General features: G+C 55.4%; 1 protein-coding gene across 4 annotated transcripts in view; it reads left to right on the forward strand.

Moving 5' to 3' along the window:
- PSD4 (pleckstrin and Sec7 domain containing 4) overlaps positions 1-15704 on the forward strand; it is a 35384-nt gene that overhangs the window by 17117 nt on the left and 2563 nt on the right. For 3 of the 4 annotated variants that reach the window (XM_038561494.1, XM_038561492.1, XM_038561493.1), the window contains exons 2-16: positions 2320-3410; positions 4537-4662; positions 4922-5000; positions 5499-5880; positions 8718-8894; positions 9306-9386; positions 9532-9644; positions 9881-9939; positions 10144-10233; positions 11347-11390; positions 11740-11900; positions 12927-12997; positions 13087-13250; positions 13954-14098; positions 14353-14496. In XM_038561494.1, the coding sequence (XP_038417422.1) occupies positions 2433-3410; positions 4537-4662; positions 4922-5000; positions 5499-5880; positions 8718-8894; positions 9306-9386; positions 9532-9644; positions 9881-9939; positions 10144-10233; positions 11347-11390; positions 11740-11900; positions 12927-12997; positions 13087-13250; positions 13954-14098; positions 14353-14496 (2814 nt within the window). In that variant the 5' untranslated portion in view covers positions 2320-2432. The remainder of the gene's footprint in view (positions 1-2319; positions 3411-4536; positions 4663-4921; positions 5001-5498; positions 5881-8717; positions 8895-9305; positions 9387-9531; positions 9645-9880; positions 9940-10143; positions 10234-11346; positions 11391-11739; positions 11901-12926; positions 12998-13086; positions 13251-13953; positions 14099-14352; positions 14497-15704) is intronic. The other variant, XM_038561495.1, reaches the window with a different exon arrangement.

Here is a 15704-nt window from a genome sequence, read left to right on the forward strand (position 1 = left end):
TGCAGAACTCCTTTCCACAAGGCCGCTGCCAACATTTCCCATTCCAGTTACTGGCGTTTGAACTTTTCCCACCAAGTGAGTTCACTGATGAGAGTAGGGGAGTTGATGTCATCCAGACAAAATGCTCTCATTCCCACAGGGACATGCTCCTGAGGCTGGCACATGTTCATGTACAACATGTGGACCGTGTAGAGGAATGAAGACCAGGGCAGGGGTGTTGGGAGGGGAGCCAGCTAAGCACAAATAGCCCAGGTCTTGGCAGGAAGGGAGGGTAAAGAAAGGTCGGCCTTGGGATCCATAAGCGAACTGTAAAGAAGGTGCTTCCCTCCACCTCTGTCCTCTGTCTCCTAAATGGAACTGCCTTCTCTGTGTTCTTTGTACCCTGTGGGCTTGCTTGCTTGCTTGCTTGAGAAGGCTGCAGTGGGGAGATCTCACCTCCTCTCTCACATTTGATCATTCTCCAGACAGGCCTGGGGAGGTAGATTGGATCTGGTGGGGTAGCCCAAATATAGACAGTGGGTTGTGAGACTCACTCGTCCTTCTCCCTTGGAAGTACCCAGAGAGGACTGAGAGTAGAAAACAGACCACACTGCTTGGGGGGAGGAAGGTTCTGGTATTGCCTGTTGGACCAGTGCAGGACTTAAGGAGCAAAGCATAGGAGTCCTCAGCCTATAACTGGGAAGAGGGGCGTGAGGTGGAGACAAAGAAATGAGAAGGACCAATGGCTGAGCAAGGAGACCCAGACGACAAGAGCCAAGGGTAAGACTGGTGCACATTGCTTTGATTCAGAGCATCGAATACAAGCTTAAAAATAAGGACTAGCCTCGCCTTCAAGGAAGGTATAGTCCACACAGTCACTGCTAGAACTTGGTAGCCCCGAAGGCTGGACACGAGCCTTTCCCAGGGAGACAGCCTCCAGATCTTGAGGCCCAAGCAATGACAGGTTCCTGCTCTGAGAGAGGAATGTAGGGGTTGGGACAGAGAGGGAAATATCCAGACAGGGGTTCTAAGGGACTTTTAGGAAGAGGCTCTCAGAAGGAGCAAGAAACTGAAATTCCTGGTGGTCCTGTGTCGTTTCTGTCAGATACTGTCCCAAAAGAGGGCATGGTGCCAAGCCATGTTTTCTAGGTGACTTTAAACGATAGGTTTGAACAGTAACTCCTCACCTGAGCCTGGTGGGGGGGGGGGGGGGTGCGGAGTCCCATTTATCCAGTGTTTAATGGTGGGCCAATAGGTAGGCCCCAGGTGGTTACAAGTTGGGAGCAGGTGTGTGTCTCTTTATATCTTTGTTCCCCCAAATAGTTTAACACAGCACACAAGCACACACAAGATTTTAGGATGGAAACACATGAGTGCAGGATGTGGGCCAAAGGGAAACTCAGAAAAGTTCCAGTGCAGCCAGGGGTATGTTCAGTATCGGGCATCTACTCTAAAAGGGCTGTGCACTTAGCCCTGCACTTCCTGGGACTCTACCAAGCAGGAAATGGGTCCAGTTAGGAGTTGCAGAGTGTCTATGTGGTCAAAACAAGCCATTGTCCTGAAGAAGTAGGGCCGCCCAGAGAGTCTTGTAACTCGTCTCTATGCTGAGGATGGAGATGCATGCTTCTGGAAAAGATCCTTCAAGATTCTTCAGCTAGTGTGGCCGATGCACTGGGCAGGTCTGAGCAGATGTGGTGCAGCCACAAGTCTCCTGCTGCTCCCTCTCCTTCCCGTGTAGCTGGGTAGGCCGCAGGGGCTGTGGGTCCTCTCATTGGGGCCCCCAGTGAGTTTAGCTGAGCCAAGGATGAGGCCTCAAAGACAGGAGCCCTGGAAAGTAGAAATAAGGCAGCCTGTGCCTTCCTTTCCTGGGTGCCTGCTTCTCCCTCAGGGCTCCTCGCCTCCAGTGTGTGTCTGTTTGGCTCCCCCATACTTTGGTTTATGTGTGTTTTCAGCTTGCCACTGCTTTTATGCTGCTCTGAGGAATGTCCACCTTCTGTTCCTGCTACCAACCACTTCAGTTTCTCTGTTCTCCCTTCCAGATTCCCAAAAAAAAGATCAAGTGTGCCCCATTTGTCTTTCTCAGCTAAGCCACTCAGCCACCTTCTGCCAATAGATGGGTGTCTTTGGAGCAGGTGCCACCCTGGCGTGAGCAGTTGAGATTGTGAGATGGACAGCATTGATGGTATACCCCTCACCCCTGGCAGGGCTATGGAGGGCATGTGTTCCTTGACCGGTGCCAGGGATACAACAGGCACCCTGAAACCTGTCTGATACACAAGACGCATGTGTCCATGGACTGACAGCCCTTTGCTAACCTGCATTTGCTTTGGGCGTTTCCAGGGTAGGTGCAGACTCCCAGCTGCCACTTGGGCCAGCGCTCCCCATGCCCAATCCTCACAATGGGATTGTGAAGGCAAACACTTCTAGGGGCTTCGGAGCAGCTTGCACTCTGGATGATGGGGGACGACAGACTCTCTGAAAAACCCCAGCCCATGGAATTTCTCAACCTCTATTTGGGAGACAACCTACAGCCATGTCCAGAAGCACACCTGAAGGAAACGTGCAGCCTTCTCGACCCTCCCAAACCTGAACCTCTTCGGGAACAGACCTGGGCCTCGGAGCCTCCTGATTGCATGAGGCCAGATGCTCCTCCCAGTGGTGCCAGCATGGAGCCCCCGCACCTGGGGAGTGGCTCTTCCCAGGGCGGGGCCGGGCACAAAGCAGCACCCCCTGGGTCACCCAAGGATAGCCATCCCCTGGGGAGCCCAAGGCAGAGCCAGAGCACATCCACCCAGGTGATGTTCTGGGCAGGCATTCTGCAGGCCCAGATGTGTGTCCTGGACCTGGAGGAAGAGTTGGAGAAGACAGAGGGGCTCCGGGCTGAGCTGAGATGCTGCCTCCCTGCAGCCCCTGTGGAACTCCCCCCTCTCCCCTCCAGCCCTGCTGGCCCCCGCAGCTCAGGCCTCCATCCCAGCTCACCCTCGGTGGAGGCCCCAGGGGGAGACAGCAGTGACCCTGAAGGGGAGAACCAGAATGCTGTGTGGCCCAGGAAGGGAAGGACAGACTCCTCCCCAGAGTGGGGTGCTGAGGAGGAGAGTGTGTTCTTTGACAATCCCCTCTTTTTGGAGAGCCCTTGCTCGGACACGGGTGCTTCTGGAGCTCGCTTTTCCTGGGAGTTCTCAGACTCCTGCATGGATTTGAGATCTGAGCCCCAGGGTCCCCAGACCCTGGAGCCTCCCCCCTCAGGAGGAGGGGTGCTGTGGGAACTGGACAGTGAGCCAGATTTGGGGGATGGCACAGCTGATTCCAGTGGCCACACCACGCCTCCCTTCCCTGTGCCCACCTACAAACCTCACTCCTTCTCACAGACTGTGGTGGATGAGGCCACCAAGGGGACCCTGGAAGCACCAGGGTGCTGGACAGAGAGTGAGGTAAGCTGAGCCCTGGGGACCAAGCCAAGGCTGTGCATGGAAGGAAGGGCCTTTCTCTGTGGTCACCAGGCCCAGAACACCCTTTTTAGATGCTAGGGCCTTTTGGAATCCTAAAGTAATAGAGCAGAAAAGCAGGCCCAGTATGACCTTCAGAATTATAGGGCATTTTATAAATGCCGTGATGTCATCAGAACATGATGGCAATTAAGTCTTCAAATGTCTCCATCTCACCAGCTCCAGGGGGCTGAGTCTGGACAAATTTAGAGAACAAACAGCTCCTCCAATTGCAGTATGTTCCAGACCATTCTTAGACACTACTCCTCCTACTTCCAAGGACATTCCTAGCTATAACAGGATAGTGCTCAGCCTGCGAGATGACCTCTGCCCCAGGCTGGGAGATATCTGTTTTAAGAGTCTTGTCCTTTCTTTTCTTGAGATATTTCAGCATTTGGTTACTTTTAGTTCACAGTCTTTTATTCCCACCCCTCCGCCTCCTCCCCAGGGGCCATAGATCAGGCTTGCATAACAATGGCAGAGGTTCTTGATATCAACTAGGACAAGTTCTGGGGACAAGTGACACGTGAGACGGTGGGGAGCACTGTTTTCCCAAGGAGCCCTCTGTTTAAGAGATAAGGACACTCAAGATGGAGAGCTGGGCTGTAACTTTCTAATCTCTCTGGTCCCAAAGAACAGTGCAGAAGAGCCGTGAACCAGAGCAGCTCTCTCACCTGACCCCAAGATCAGAGGAGCTGCTAGGTATTCTTGGAGGCCCCCCTGCCCCCACCTGAAGGCTGGGAGGTCCAGCATGGGGCATTGTGGCTCTGTCCTGTGCGAGTACATTCTTGGGACCTTGTTGCTGTAGGGCCCTTGGGGACCTCAGAGGGAAGCCTGGGAGCCTCATCCTCACAGCAAGTAGCATTTGCTCTCACCTCCGTGCCTGAGAGCTGTCATAATCCAGGCCGTCCTTGGGCTGGTACTGGAGACCACAGAGGGAGGAGGATGGAGGCAGAGAAGACCAAGAGTCAGTGAGCATGGACGAGGGGCTCCGGAATCCTTGTGGGATGCGTTTAAGGCCCTAAGAACTGTTTCCCTTGGGTCAAACCTCTTGCCTCTCCTTCTCTCTAAGACTTTGCTGGGAAGCAGTCTTAACTCCGCCCTATCTGCAACATCCTGTGTGGACAGAGCATTGACCTGGGACACAGGACAAGTGGAATCTGATCCCAGCTCTGCCACACATCGTGTGCCACCTTGGGCAAGTCACTTCTCTCTCGGCCCCCCCTTCCCCATCTGTATGAGGTAATGCCCCGGTGGTTCTTGGGCCAGCACCAGCGTTCCTAGGATGCGGGTCTTCTCTCACCCAGGATTCCTCTTCTGAACTGAGGCCGTGCTGTCAGAGTGGGAAGAGAGCAGAGAAGGAGGGGCCCTGTCACCCTCCTCAGTCACCCTCCCCCTCCTGCCCTCCCCTCTGAGTGTCTCCCAGGCTCATGGAGATCCCCTGCCTTTCTCAACAGGCCCTGCCCAGCCCGGAAGGCTGGCAGACAGAAGAGGGCCCTTCCTGGGCCCAGGTGCCTCTTCTCTCCCAGGACCGAGGTGAGATCTATTAGAGACTCTGGGAAATTGGGTGTGGGAGGCTTTGGATTTGGGTAGGGACAAAGATGGACCTTGGATCCATAGATATCATTAAGAAGTCCCATGGTATTGTGTTGAAGCCAGACCAAGGGTGAAATCCTGCTTCTCCCTCTGTGGCTTCATTCATACAATGGGTTTGAAAATGCTTATTGCATAGAGTTAATGAGGAAATGTCGAAAAGACCCAGCATTTCTGATGCCCAGGGCCTCAGTGGTTTAGAAAGTCCTGAGCCCTGGGTTGCCTCAGACGGGAGTCCTGGGAACCCTCTGCCCACTCCCTGTGCCTGGGGGAGGTCCCTGTCTGAAGGAGGCACAGAACATGTGGCCCAGCTTCAGGGGAGGAGCCCCAGGGAGGGCGTGTGTGGAGTAGCTGCCCAGGCGGTTTTCCTGGCTCTGCCAGGCCCCCGGCCCTCAGCCTGCCTCTCGCCCCATGTCAGCTTCCCTCCATGCTCTTCCTCAGGTGACAGTGATGCTGAGTGTATCCAGAAGTCTGCTCCATACACCTTGGCTCCGGGCCCCTGGGGGAGCACAGCCTCTTTGACAGAGCCTAGCAGTCCCGAGTCTGAGGGCAGAGGCCCTGGCCCCAGGCCCAGCCCTGTGTCCTCCCAAGAAGGCAGCCCACAGCACCAGGACCACCACTTGGGCAGCAGTTTCCCCGGGTGCATACTAGATGCTTCATGCCCTTCACTCTTGGAGCCAGATGGCACAGAACCAAGTTTTCTGGAGAGAGAAGAGGCAGGAGAGGCCCCACACCCCAGGGAAGAAGTAAGGAGTGAAGGTCCAGCCAGGACTGCAGAGGCTGGAGCCTTCCAGCCTGGCACTTGCTTGACTTCTACAGAAGGGTAAGTGTTAGCCTAACCGGTCGTCTGACTTCTAATTGTGGATGCATTTAAGAATACCCTGGTCTGGATGGAGCATGAGAAATGCACACTGGGATTTAACATACTAATATCTATTAAGCCAGGATTGTATGACTGGGTGCCAGCAGTTATGAGCAATACTGGAGGATTTGAAAGCATGAGAAACCAAAAAGCAGACAATTACACATGTGGGGCAGAATTGGTGTGTGCTGAGGCAATGTCCCAAGAGCCTGGATACCGGGGGGTGGGGGTGGGGGGGTGGTTCAGAGGACCTGACCAGGCCTATGTGTCCAGAGAAATGGCAGTCGTGCTAGGCAGGGCTGGGGAGTGGGAAGATCAGAGTTTGTGATGTGTGAATTACACACTGCTTTGAACTTGAGCAGGTGTCTGGGAGAAACTCATCCATGAGCCTAGGCCCAGGGTGCTGGCTCAGATCTCAGGAGAAGTCAGAACACCAAGGGGAAATTTGACTGGAACCAGGGAGTGGATCTCAGAGCCCATAATGGGATCAAATAACCATAGAACTGTGGCCCGAGGCAGGAATAGGACAACTGGGAAGCCAGTCTCGATGTCTGCCTGCCCCAGGAGGCTGCCTGAGGTCTGTCGGTGCCCAGGGCCTCCACCCAGGAGAGGGGTTTTGTTCTCTGGCTGCCCGGGTAGGGGACATACTGAAGAGGCCAGGAGGAACCAGTGATGATGGTTCAGATTGTACTAACTGGAAGGTCGGCCTCACCCCTATCTCAGTGTCACTGGGTGATGGGGACAGAATCTCAGGCAGTGCCAAAACCAGAGCATCTTCCCCATGCATCTGGAAAACCATTACTGCCTCTGGAGGTGTTCGGAGGCTTGGTAATCAGGGGAGTCTTTCAGGATCTGAGAAGAGAGGGCTCATCATACCAACATTAGTGTCAATTCAACTCAAAATAAAAGTAAGTAAATCCACCTAAAATGAGAACCATATTTTCTTTTTTTAAGATTTTATTTATTTATTTGAGAGAGAGAGAGAGCACACAAGCAGGGCGAGGGACAAAGGGAGAAAGAGACTTCCTGATGAGCAGGGGGCCTGAGACGGGGTTCAATCCCATGACCCCAAGATCACGACCTGAGCCAAAACCAAGAGTTGGACACTCAACCAACCGAGCTGCCCAGGTGCCCCTCAGTTAATTTTTAAATTTTTTTTAGATTTTATTTATTTATTCATGAGACACAGAGAGAGAGAGAGAGGGAAAGACATAGGCAGAAGGAGAAGCAGGCTCCATGCAGGGAGCCCAATGTGGGACTTGATCCCAGGACTTCAGGATCACACCCTGAGCCAAAGGCAGATGCTTAACCCTGAGCCACCCAGGCATCCCAATTAATTTATTTTAATAACAGCTTTTTTGAGAAGTAATTCACCCATTTAAGTACACAACACCACAACAAAATGACAGTTTATGTTTGCATCATTTTTTCCTCCAGAGTAACTCCCCATCTAGATATTATTTTAGTTATCACACCAATCGGCCAGGTCATTTCTGTAAAAGCATTTTAGGGCTTGCTCAGCTATCAGAGTTCTCTTCAGATGAGACGAGTTGTCCTTATTTTTCTCTTCAGTTGTCCACTGGACTCACTGCTCCAGTTCCTTGTTTGTCAGTGGCTCTTCCTGTGATTCCTAGACTCTTCTGGCCTCACTAACACAGACTTCATGAAGCCCCATGTTTTGGGCAGGGGGCAAGATGGGTGATGTTGCTTCTCCGAAGGTCTCCGTTATGCCAGCCCCGCCTTGCTGGGTGTACGGGAGCCTCAGAACTCAGGGAGAAATGAACAGTGAAGACATGGCCCGGTTGGGGGCAGAGATGGACACTTGTGTTAAGGAGAGAGGGCGGTCGAGTGCAGCCCCATTTGATAAGTGGTCAGTTTACCAGTGAACATTTTCATGTTCTCATGGTGTTGCTTATCTGTACAGCTCCCTAACTGTGGTTACTAGGATTCAGAATATTCAGATTAATGATGATACCCCCGCCCCCGATTGTAATGTTGCAGGGGATACGGAAAAGTCGGGTGGAGACTGGCTTGGTGACTTCCAAGGCTCTGAGTGTCAGACCCTGAGCAACCCCCGAGTCTGTCAGGGTGGCCTGGTCCTCTGTATGTTCATGATAATAACAACAGGTCACCATGTGGGCTCCTGAGGAGAGGGCTTGCTTACCACAAGGCTGCGGGTATGAGAAGGGAGAGGTCAGAAGCCACCTCTTTGACTCCCTCCCAGCTGTCGCCATGCCTGAAGCCAGGCTTCTTGTTCATCCCTCACCCTTGCACCTTCCTTGGCTCCAGCTCTAGGAGTGAAGCCTGAGGCTGGGGCTTAGAGGGGGGAAAGGGGGCAGGGAGGCATCACAAGCACAGCAGGACAAGTGAGGGAGACAAATGGCTGGTGGGGCTCGGGGAGACAAATGCCATCCCTCCTGGGGATGGATTAGATACCACTGGCATCTTCAAAGGACTGCACGTGACAGCTAATGTGACCTGGGCTCAAAATGTCCTTGTGGTTTAGCTGAGAAAGTGCTGGGGCCTAAGCTTGGTTCCCACGCTTGCTGGCCTGGCAGGTATGCCACCTCTCTGGATCCTCCTGTGCTCAGGCCAGGCCAGGCCCCAGTTTCCCCAGGAAGGCACTGGTCCAGCTGCTGCCTCCACTACTCAAGGCCTGGGAGCTCCAGCTCCCCTGCTGAACTCTGAGCGTGGACTCTGGGCACCCCTCCCATGGCTAACCTATAGGGACGCTTGACCCAGTACCCCTTCATGCCCATCCCACGTAGTAGTCTGAGGACACTGTTGTACCTCTACAGGCTTCCTGAGAGCCCCATGCCCCAAGCACAGTCCCTGGAGGAAGGCCAAAGGCCACAGGCTGGAGACAAGCTGGCTAATGGTGTCAGCCCCGACAAGGTGGCCTGGAACTTGGCCTCTCGCCTCTATCACCTGGAAGGCTTCCGGAAGTCTGAAGTGGCTGCCTACCTGCAGAAGAAGTAAGGGGCTTGGAGCGTATGCAAGGCTGGAGGTTGTCAGGAGAGGGAGGAGTGGTCAGCGGACTCTGTCGACCAGCCACCCCTCCGGTCCCTGTGTCCCTGCTGCCATTCATCCCATCTGTCTTGTCCTATTCCATCCCCTTCCCTGTCCTCTTGTGGTGCCTGCCTCTTCCTCTTAGTCCCACTTGTCACCTCTTTTCCACACTTTCCAGCCCACCCGAGAGCCCCCAGTCCTGGCCACCCTGCCTCCCAACCCGACTCCACGTGTCCTCCCCACTCAGTTTTGGATGGGTGCCAGTGGCAGACAGGACCCTGGCTGCCCCCTTGCCCTCTTACCCTCCAGGGATGTGCGGGCCCTGGGGCCCCAGCCACACCCCCAGGGCGGGCTTCACTGCTATATTCTCTCTGCAGCAATGACTTCAGTAGGGCTGTGGCTGAGGAATACTTGTCCTTCTTCCAATTTGGAGGCCAGAGTCTGGACCGAGCCCTCAGGTAATGCCTCCAGGCCCTCTCTGGGGAGGAGCGACAGTTGGGAGGTGGTGGCCCTGGGGAGGCTGGAATAGGATTGTCCCCCAGCTTGGGTGCCCTCTGGCTGCCCCAGCCTGGGCTCTGTCCTGGAGTCTGGCCCTCCTTCCAGGGGCTTCCTCCAGGCCCTGGTGCTCAGTGGGGAGACACAGGAGCGAGAGCGAGTCCTCTACCAGTTCTCCAAACGCTTCCATCACTGCAATCCTGGGACCTTCTCCTCCGCAGGTAGGAGGGGCAGGCCTTGAGGGCAGGGCAGGGGGTTCTGTGGTGCCTGGGAAAATGGCATGGAAGTGTCCCCAGGGGTCTGCTCAGGAGTACACTGGGTAGCAGCTCGTGGGAGTATTTGGGTGGCTGTGGAGAACCAGAAGCACTTGGGCGTCGCTGCACCCAGCATCGGCAGTGGAAAGGCAAGAGTCCTGGTTCCAACGAGCTTTCTCTCCACTTGCCTCCCTCTGGGGCAGATTCTGTACACACCTTGACCTGTGCCATCATGCTCCTTAACACGGACCTGCATGGACAGGTGAGAGGGCAAGGGAGCTGGGACCAGCAGCATGGAAGGGCCCCAGGGGGTGGGGGCAGGGTTATGTCTGGAGAACTGGGGGTTGGGGGTAGGGGAGGAGTAGGTCTGGAGAACTGGAGAAGATTCCAGAGTGGCCGGCTAGGGGGTTATTCTCTTGGGGTGGGGAGTGTGTGTCAGCTGTCCCACTTCTCTCAATGGCCACAGAACATTGGGAAGAGCATGAGTTGCCAGGAATTCATAACCAACCTGAATGGCCTGCGAGATGGCGGGAACTTCCCCAAGGAGTTGCTGAAGGTAAGGCACGGGGAGCTGGTGGCTCACTGGGATAATGATGCCAGGGCTCCCTGTGTAGCTCCTCATCCCGGCCGGGGGGGGTGGGGGGGTTGGGGGGGGATGCCCCGCCTGGGCCTGGCTCTGCTGCAAAGTCCTTGGGAGGCCAAGGCTTGTTTATGGAAGGTGCTAAAGTGTGCATCCTAGTCAGCAGCAGCAGCACCTTAAAATTTGTTGGCTTGTGCAAATTCATAGGCCCCTTGCCTTGGACCGACTAAATTAGAATCTCTGGGGCTAGGATCCCTAAAATGTTCTCTTGAGTTTCCAGGTGATTCTGAGACATGGGGAATCTGAGACTCACTGAGATTTTGTTTTGTTTTGTTTTGTTTCTTTGGTTCTCAGAAATGAACCAAGGCAAAGTTTTAAGTGGCATTAAGTCTAAGACTTAGGAGCTGCGTGTTCTAGGGTTTGAATTCTTCTAGTCTTAGGCAGCTTGGCTGCTGAAGTTCCTCCAGGAGTAGCGACTGCTTTACAGTGTGGTTATCACAATGAAATAAAGGTTGTCGTGCTTAGCATGACAAGGGGCACAAGCCTGCTTTTTAGTAAGCTATGATGGCACTGATTCTTTCGTCTCTGTGATGGACACTTCTCGAACACTTGCCGTGTGCCTGGCATGATGCTAGGCATCGCTAGAGCTACAAAGGCCAGCAAGATGCATGGACACGAGTACTCTTTGTTGCATCATTTCCAAGTTCCAGCACTGATTTACTCATTCTTCCACCATCCATATTTTGGCCCTGTTAGTCAGCTGTTCCTGCATTGTCAGATCCCTCTGGGCCAGGATGGTATGTGGATGATTCATTTCCTTTTCAGGAGAACTAGCTCAGGCCTCATGAATCTCAGGTAGGGATCAGGATTGCTTTGATCACCGTGCAGCATCTCGCACAGTCCCTGGCACACAGTGAACGCTCCATAAATGGTTGCACGTATGCATGAGGACATGGATGCATGGATGAGCTGCCTCCTGGTCAAGGAGGAAGGGGATGGAAGAGGCAGACTGCAGCTTTTCCCTGTCCTACGTCTGAGTTTGGGCCTCATGGGCAGAGGCTCCCTGCTCACTGTGCACTTCCATTCTAGGCCCTCTACTGGTCTATCCGAAGTGAGAAGCTTGAATGGGCCGTGTAAGTAAGACTCCCCTTCCTTCTACTCCCCCCCCTTCTCCCCTGCCTCTGGGCCTATCCTCCTTCCATCCACCCACCCACCTGAGAGTTGGAGGAGCCCAGGGCCTCTGTGTGGGGTCCAGACAGAGGCCAATCTCAAAGAGGCTAGAGGAGTCCAGGTAATACCTGGAGGATCCAGGGGCCGTGGGGAGTAGGGATGACAGGAATAGCTGGCTTTGAAGGACTCCTTTTGGGGGGTCCTGGGATATGGCTCTCCAGTGAGAGAGAAGGTAGAAGGTGCTGAAGCTGAGGGCCCCTCCTGGTGGCTTTTACCCAGTCAGTACCCCCAACCTGATTCTCTGATGCCCAGGGACGAAGACAACGCAGGCAGACCAGAAAAGGCCCAGCTGTCTCTCCCCTCTGGCAAGATGAGCAACCCCTTCCTCCAGCTGGCCCAGAACCCCACGGCGCCCACCTACAAGCAGGGCATCCTGGCTCGGAAGATGCATCACGATGCGGATGGCAAGAAGAGTGAGTGTCTGCTGTGCTGAGTGTGTGGGGCTTGTGTCTGCCACCGAACCAGAGTGTGTGTGCATACAGGCATGCAGAGTAGCTTGGCACAGGGACATGAGCTGAAGTGTGTGCCAGCATGCAGAGAGATGGTGCAGGTCAAGGACAGGCAGCCTGTGTTCCTTCCTTGATAGGGACCATGTGCTGGGTGCTGGGTAAGATGCCAGGGGGCGGGGGTGCAGAGACAAGACACACCTAGGTACTCCTTGGCCCCCAGGACCTCTGTGGTAAGGGGGAGGTGAGACAAGTACATCAGTGTTGGGATAAAAGGTAGAAATTGCTGAGGGGTGTAGGGAGGGGGAGGTCAAATATGGGGGTGTGGAGGAGGGCTAGGTTTTGATTTTGTTTGGAGGGTGAGATGTGGGGGACAGGGATTGGTGAGGCTTCTGGGAAATGATGGTATCAGAGTTGAATCTCAGAGCAAAAGAGGCCAGAGGGCATTTCCCTCAGACAAGGAGCAGGAATGGTTTGCTGGGAATAGAAGGGGTGTGACAGAATGGCAGGGGGTGCATTTGGCCTCATTCTGCAGACAGGAGCTTTAGGGCAGGGCAGCCATGGGACCAGAGTAGTAATGGAATCCTGGATTGGATGGGGTGTGGGACCAGCCAGGAGCTAGCATTTGGGCCTAAGCAAGGCCGGGAGGCGACCCCGGGGAAGCCGGCCACCTACTGCATGACAACCTGAGCCCTGTGACTCTCTGGATGGGACCAGAAAGATGTCTGGTGGAACTGTGCTTGCGGGTGGGAGTGTTTGGAGGGAGGATGGTCGGTGTGGACATCTGGTTTTGTTGTCGTTTGTGCGGTCCAAGCAAGATTGCCTGGGTGTGAGGCATGGCATCTGCTTGTTTGCGACTGTTTTCTTGTGTTGGTACGTCACTGTGTGTTCATTATGTGCACCCTGGGGAGGGACTGAGTTGGCGGGGAGAGGGGACTGCATGTGTCTGGTTGGGGTGCCACCACCTGCTTTTGTGTTCTACCCCTGGAGCAGCACCGTGGGGTAAGCGTGGCTGGAAGATGTTCCACACCTTGCTTCGAGGGATGGTCCTCTACTTCCTGAAGGTAGGAAGGGCAGGGTGGGGAACCAGAATGGTTTGGAGGGTGGGCAACTGATAGGCACCCCTTTTCTGAGGCCCTGTGCCCTGTGGCAGGGAGAGGACCACTGCCAGAGTGGTCAGAGTTTGGTGGGACAGATGGTGGACGAGCCGGTGGGAGTGCACCACTCACTGGCCACCCCGGCCACCCATTACACCAAGAAGCCGCACGTCTTCCAGCTGCGGACTGCCGACTGGCGCCTCTACCTCTTCCAGGCACCGTAAGTCCCTGGGGGTGCCCGCCAAGCAGCAAGGCCCTGGCCCTCCTCTCCCTGATCTCACGCTCACCCTCTGATGGCTGTTGGCTGGGGCCTTGGTGGGAACTGCCTTCTTTTTTTTTTTTTTTTTTTTTAATATTTTATTTATTAATGAGAGAGGGGCAGAGACACAGGCAGAGGGAGGAGCAGGCTCCATGCAGGGAGCCCGACGCAGGACTCGATCCTGGGACTCCAGGATCACGCCCTGGGCAGAAGGCAGGCGCCAAACCGCTGAGCCACCCAGGGATCCCCGGGAACTGCCTTCTTGACCCGGAACATCAGACCGCCGCAGCCGGCAGGGGTCCTAGGGCTGCACCTGAGGCCTCCTCTGACCCTGCCCACTTTGCCACTGCAGGGGCCTCTTCCCTGGAAGCCCCGGGCCAGCCTCCTACTTATGAACAGAGGATCCCAGGAAAGCCTCTAGCCACTGATTTTTTTTTTTTTTTTTTGCATTTGATCTAAAATCCATTGCTTTCCTAGATTTTCCTCTTTGACAGATGATAAAAACCACCCGCAGAGGTCAGCCACCTGGGCTGGTGACCGGCTTCTGGCTTTTTGAGGCTCTGGGTCTCGAGAGTCTGGAACTGTGCAGCCCGCAGGAGGCCGCGGGGAGAGGGACGGGGCCGACTCTGTCACCCTGGGGACTAACGGCCTCCTCTGCCCTCAGCACCGCGAAGGAGATGAGTTCCTGGATCGCGCGCATCAACCTGGCGGCCGCCACGCACTCGGCGCCGCCCTTCCCTGCCGCCGTGGGCTCCCAGCGCAGATTCGTCCGGCCCATCCTGCCTGTGGGCCCCGCCCAGAGCACGCTGGTACGGCCCGGCGGGGACGGGCCAGGGGACGGGCCAGGGGACGGGCCAGGGGACGGGCCAGGGGACGGGCCAGGGGAGGGCGGGGCTGCGCCCCGGGCCTGGCGAGCCGGAGCGGGTGCGCCGAGCACGAGCACGAGCACCTAGGCCCGGGAGCACCCGGGGCCGGGAACGGCGTGAGGGGATGGGGTGGCCTGCGCGGCGCATCGGGGCCCGGGCGGAGCGGTGGGACAGCTTCCCCTCCGGCCCGCCCCCAGGAGGAGCAGCACCGATCCCACGAGAACTGCCTGGACGCTGCCTCCGACGACCTGCTCGACCTGCAGCGGAACCTCCCGGAGAGGCGGGGCCGCGGCCGCGAGCTGGAGGAGTACCGCTTGCGGAAGGAGTACCTGGAGTATGAGGTCCGGCGCTGAGTCCCCGCCCCTCCCCGCCCCTCCCCCTCCCCCTCCCCCTCCCCCTCCCCGCCTCGGTGCGGCGCTCTGCCGCCCTCTCGTGGCCGCATTCGGCGGCCCGCAGCGCCCTGTGCACGGTGCGTGTCCCTGTGCACGCAGACCCCTTCCCTTGCCCTGGGGGCACCTGGCATGGTCTGCAAACTCTTCCAGCGGACTCTTGATCACTTTCACCTAAGAGTATACTATATTCGCCTTTACCTAAATTGAAGGGAAAACTGTATTTTAGTTGAATTATTTTCCCTAATACCTACCTAGTACTAGTAGACGGTATTTATAGAGCTTGTAATACTTGCCGGTATTATCTTATTTAGGCGTCTCACAACTCTGAGGTAGGGACCGTCATCCTCCCTTTACAGATGAGGAAGCAGGCAGGGAAAGATTAAACAATTTCTCCAAACTTGATGAATTCACATCCTATTCCAGGCAGGGCCGTGCCTCATAGTCTTAACTAAGGAATAATCTGATCTGTGCCGCACTGTTTTATCCCCTGGCCCCGCATCTTACCCTCCCTCCTTCATCTTACATCTTAGGCCTCTGGTCAGTGCACACATTCTGGGATCTGAAGCCAAGAGGGGCAGGGGAGGGGCAGTATGAGGACAGAGAGGATCAGAGCCATCCAGAGGCAGAGACCAGAGAAGGAAGCATCCGTGTCATCCTGGGCTGTGCTCACCAGGTCTCACACTGCCCTCTCCCTGCCTTTTTGGCTCATCCCTTAGCTTGGTAGGTGGTCCTCAGCCGTGGATGCACCGTTTCCCAGAGTCTCTGGGGTGACAGGACCCATCCCTGCCTGCAGAATCCTAGCCTCTCCCTGCCTATGGTCAGCTGCAACCTGTAGCAAGCCCTTGGCCCTCCCTAGATCTCATTCCCTTCTTTATAAGGTGGAGAAAACGATTCCCTGGTCACCCAGTCAGCCAGAGCTGGGATTGAGGATCAGGTGGGGTGGAGGATGAGCATACACTCAGTACACTGGGACCCCACCCGCATCTGAAAGCTGCTAGTTATGGAGGCCTTCGGAGAGTTAAACAGATGAGGGTAGTTAGCATCCCACTCTCCAGATGCCAATTGTTAAAATGCTATTCAGACTCAATTAGGCTTCAGTACAGATGTGAGCTGTTTGTGTGCAGCACTGCACAGATCAGGCCTAGTGGGTTATGGAT

This window comes from Canis lupus, chromosome 17, assembly GCF_011100685.1.
Source record: "Canis lupus familiaris isolate Mischka breed German Shepherd chromosome 17, alternate assembly UU_Cfam_GSD_1.0, whole genome shotgun sequence".
In the NCBI taxonomy this organism is placed as follows: domain Eukaryota; kingdom Metazoa; phylum Chordata; class Mammalia; order Carnivora; family Canidae; genus Canis; species Canis lupus.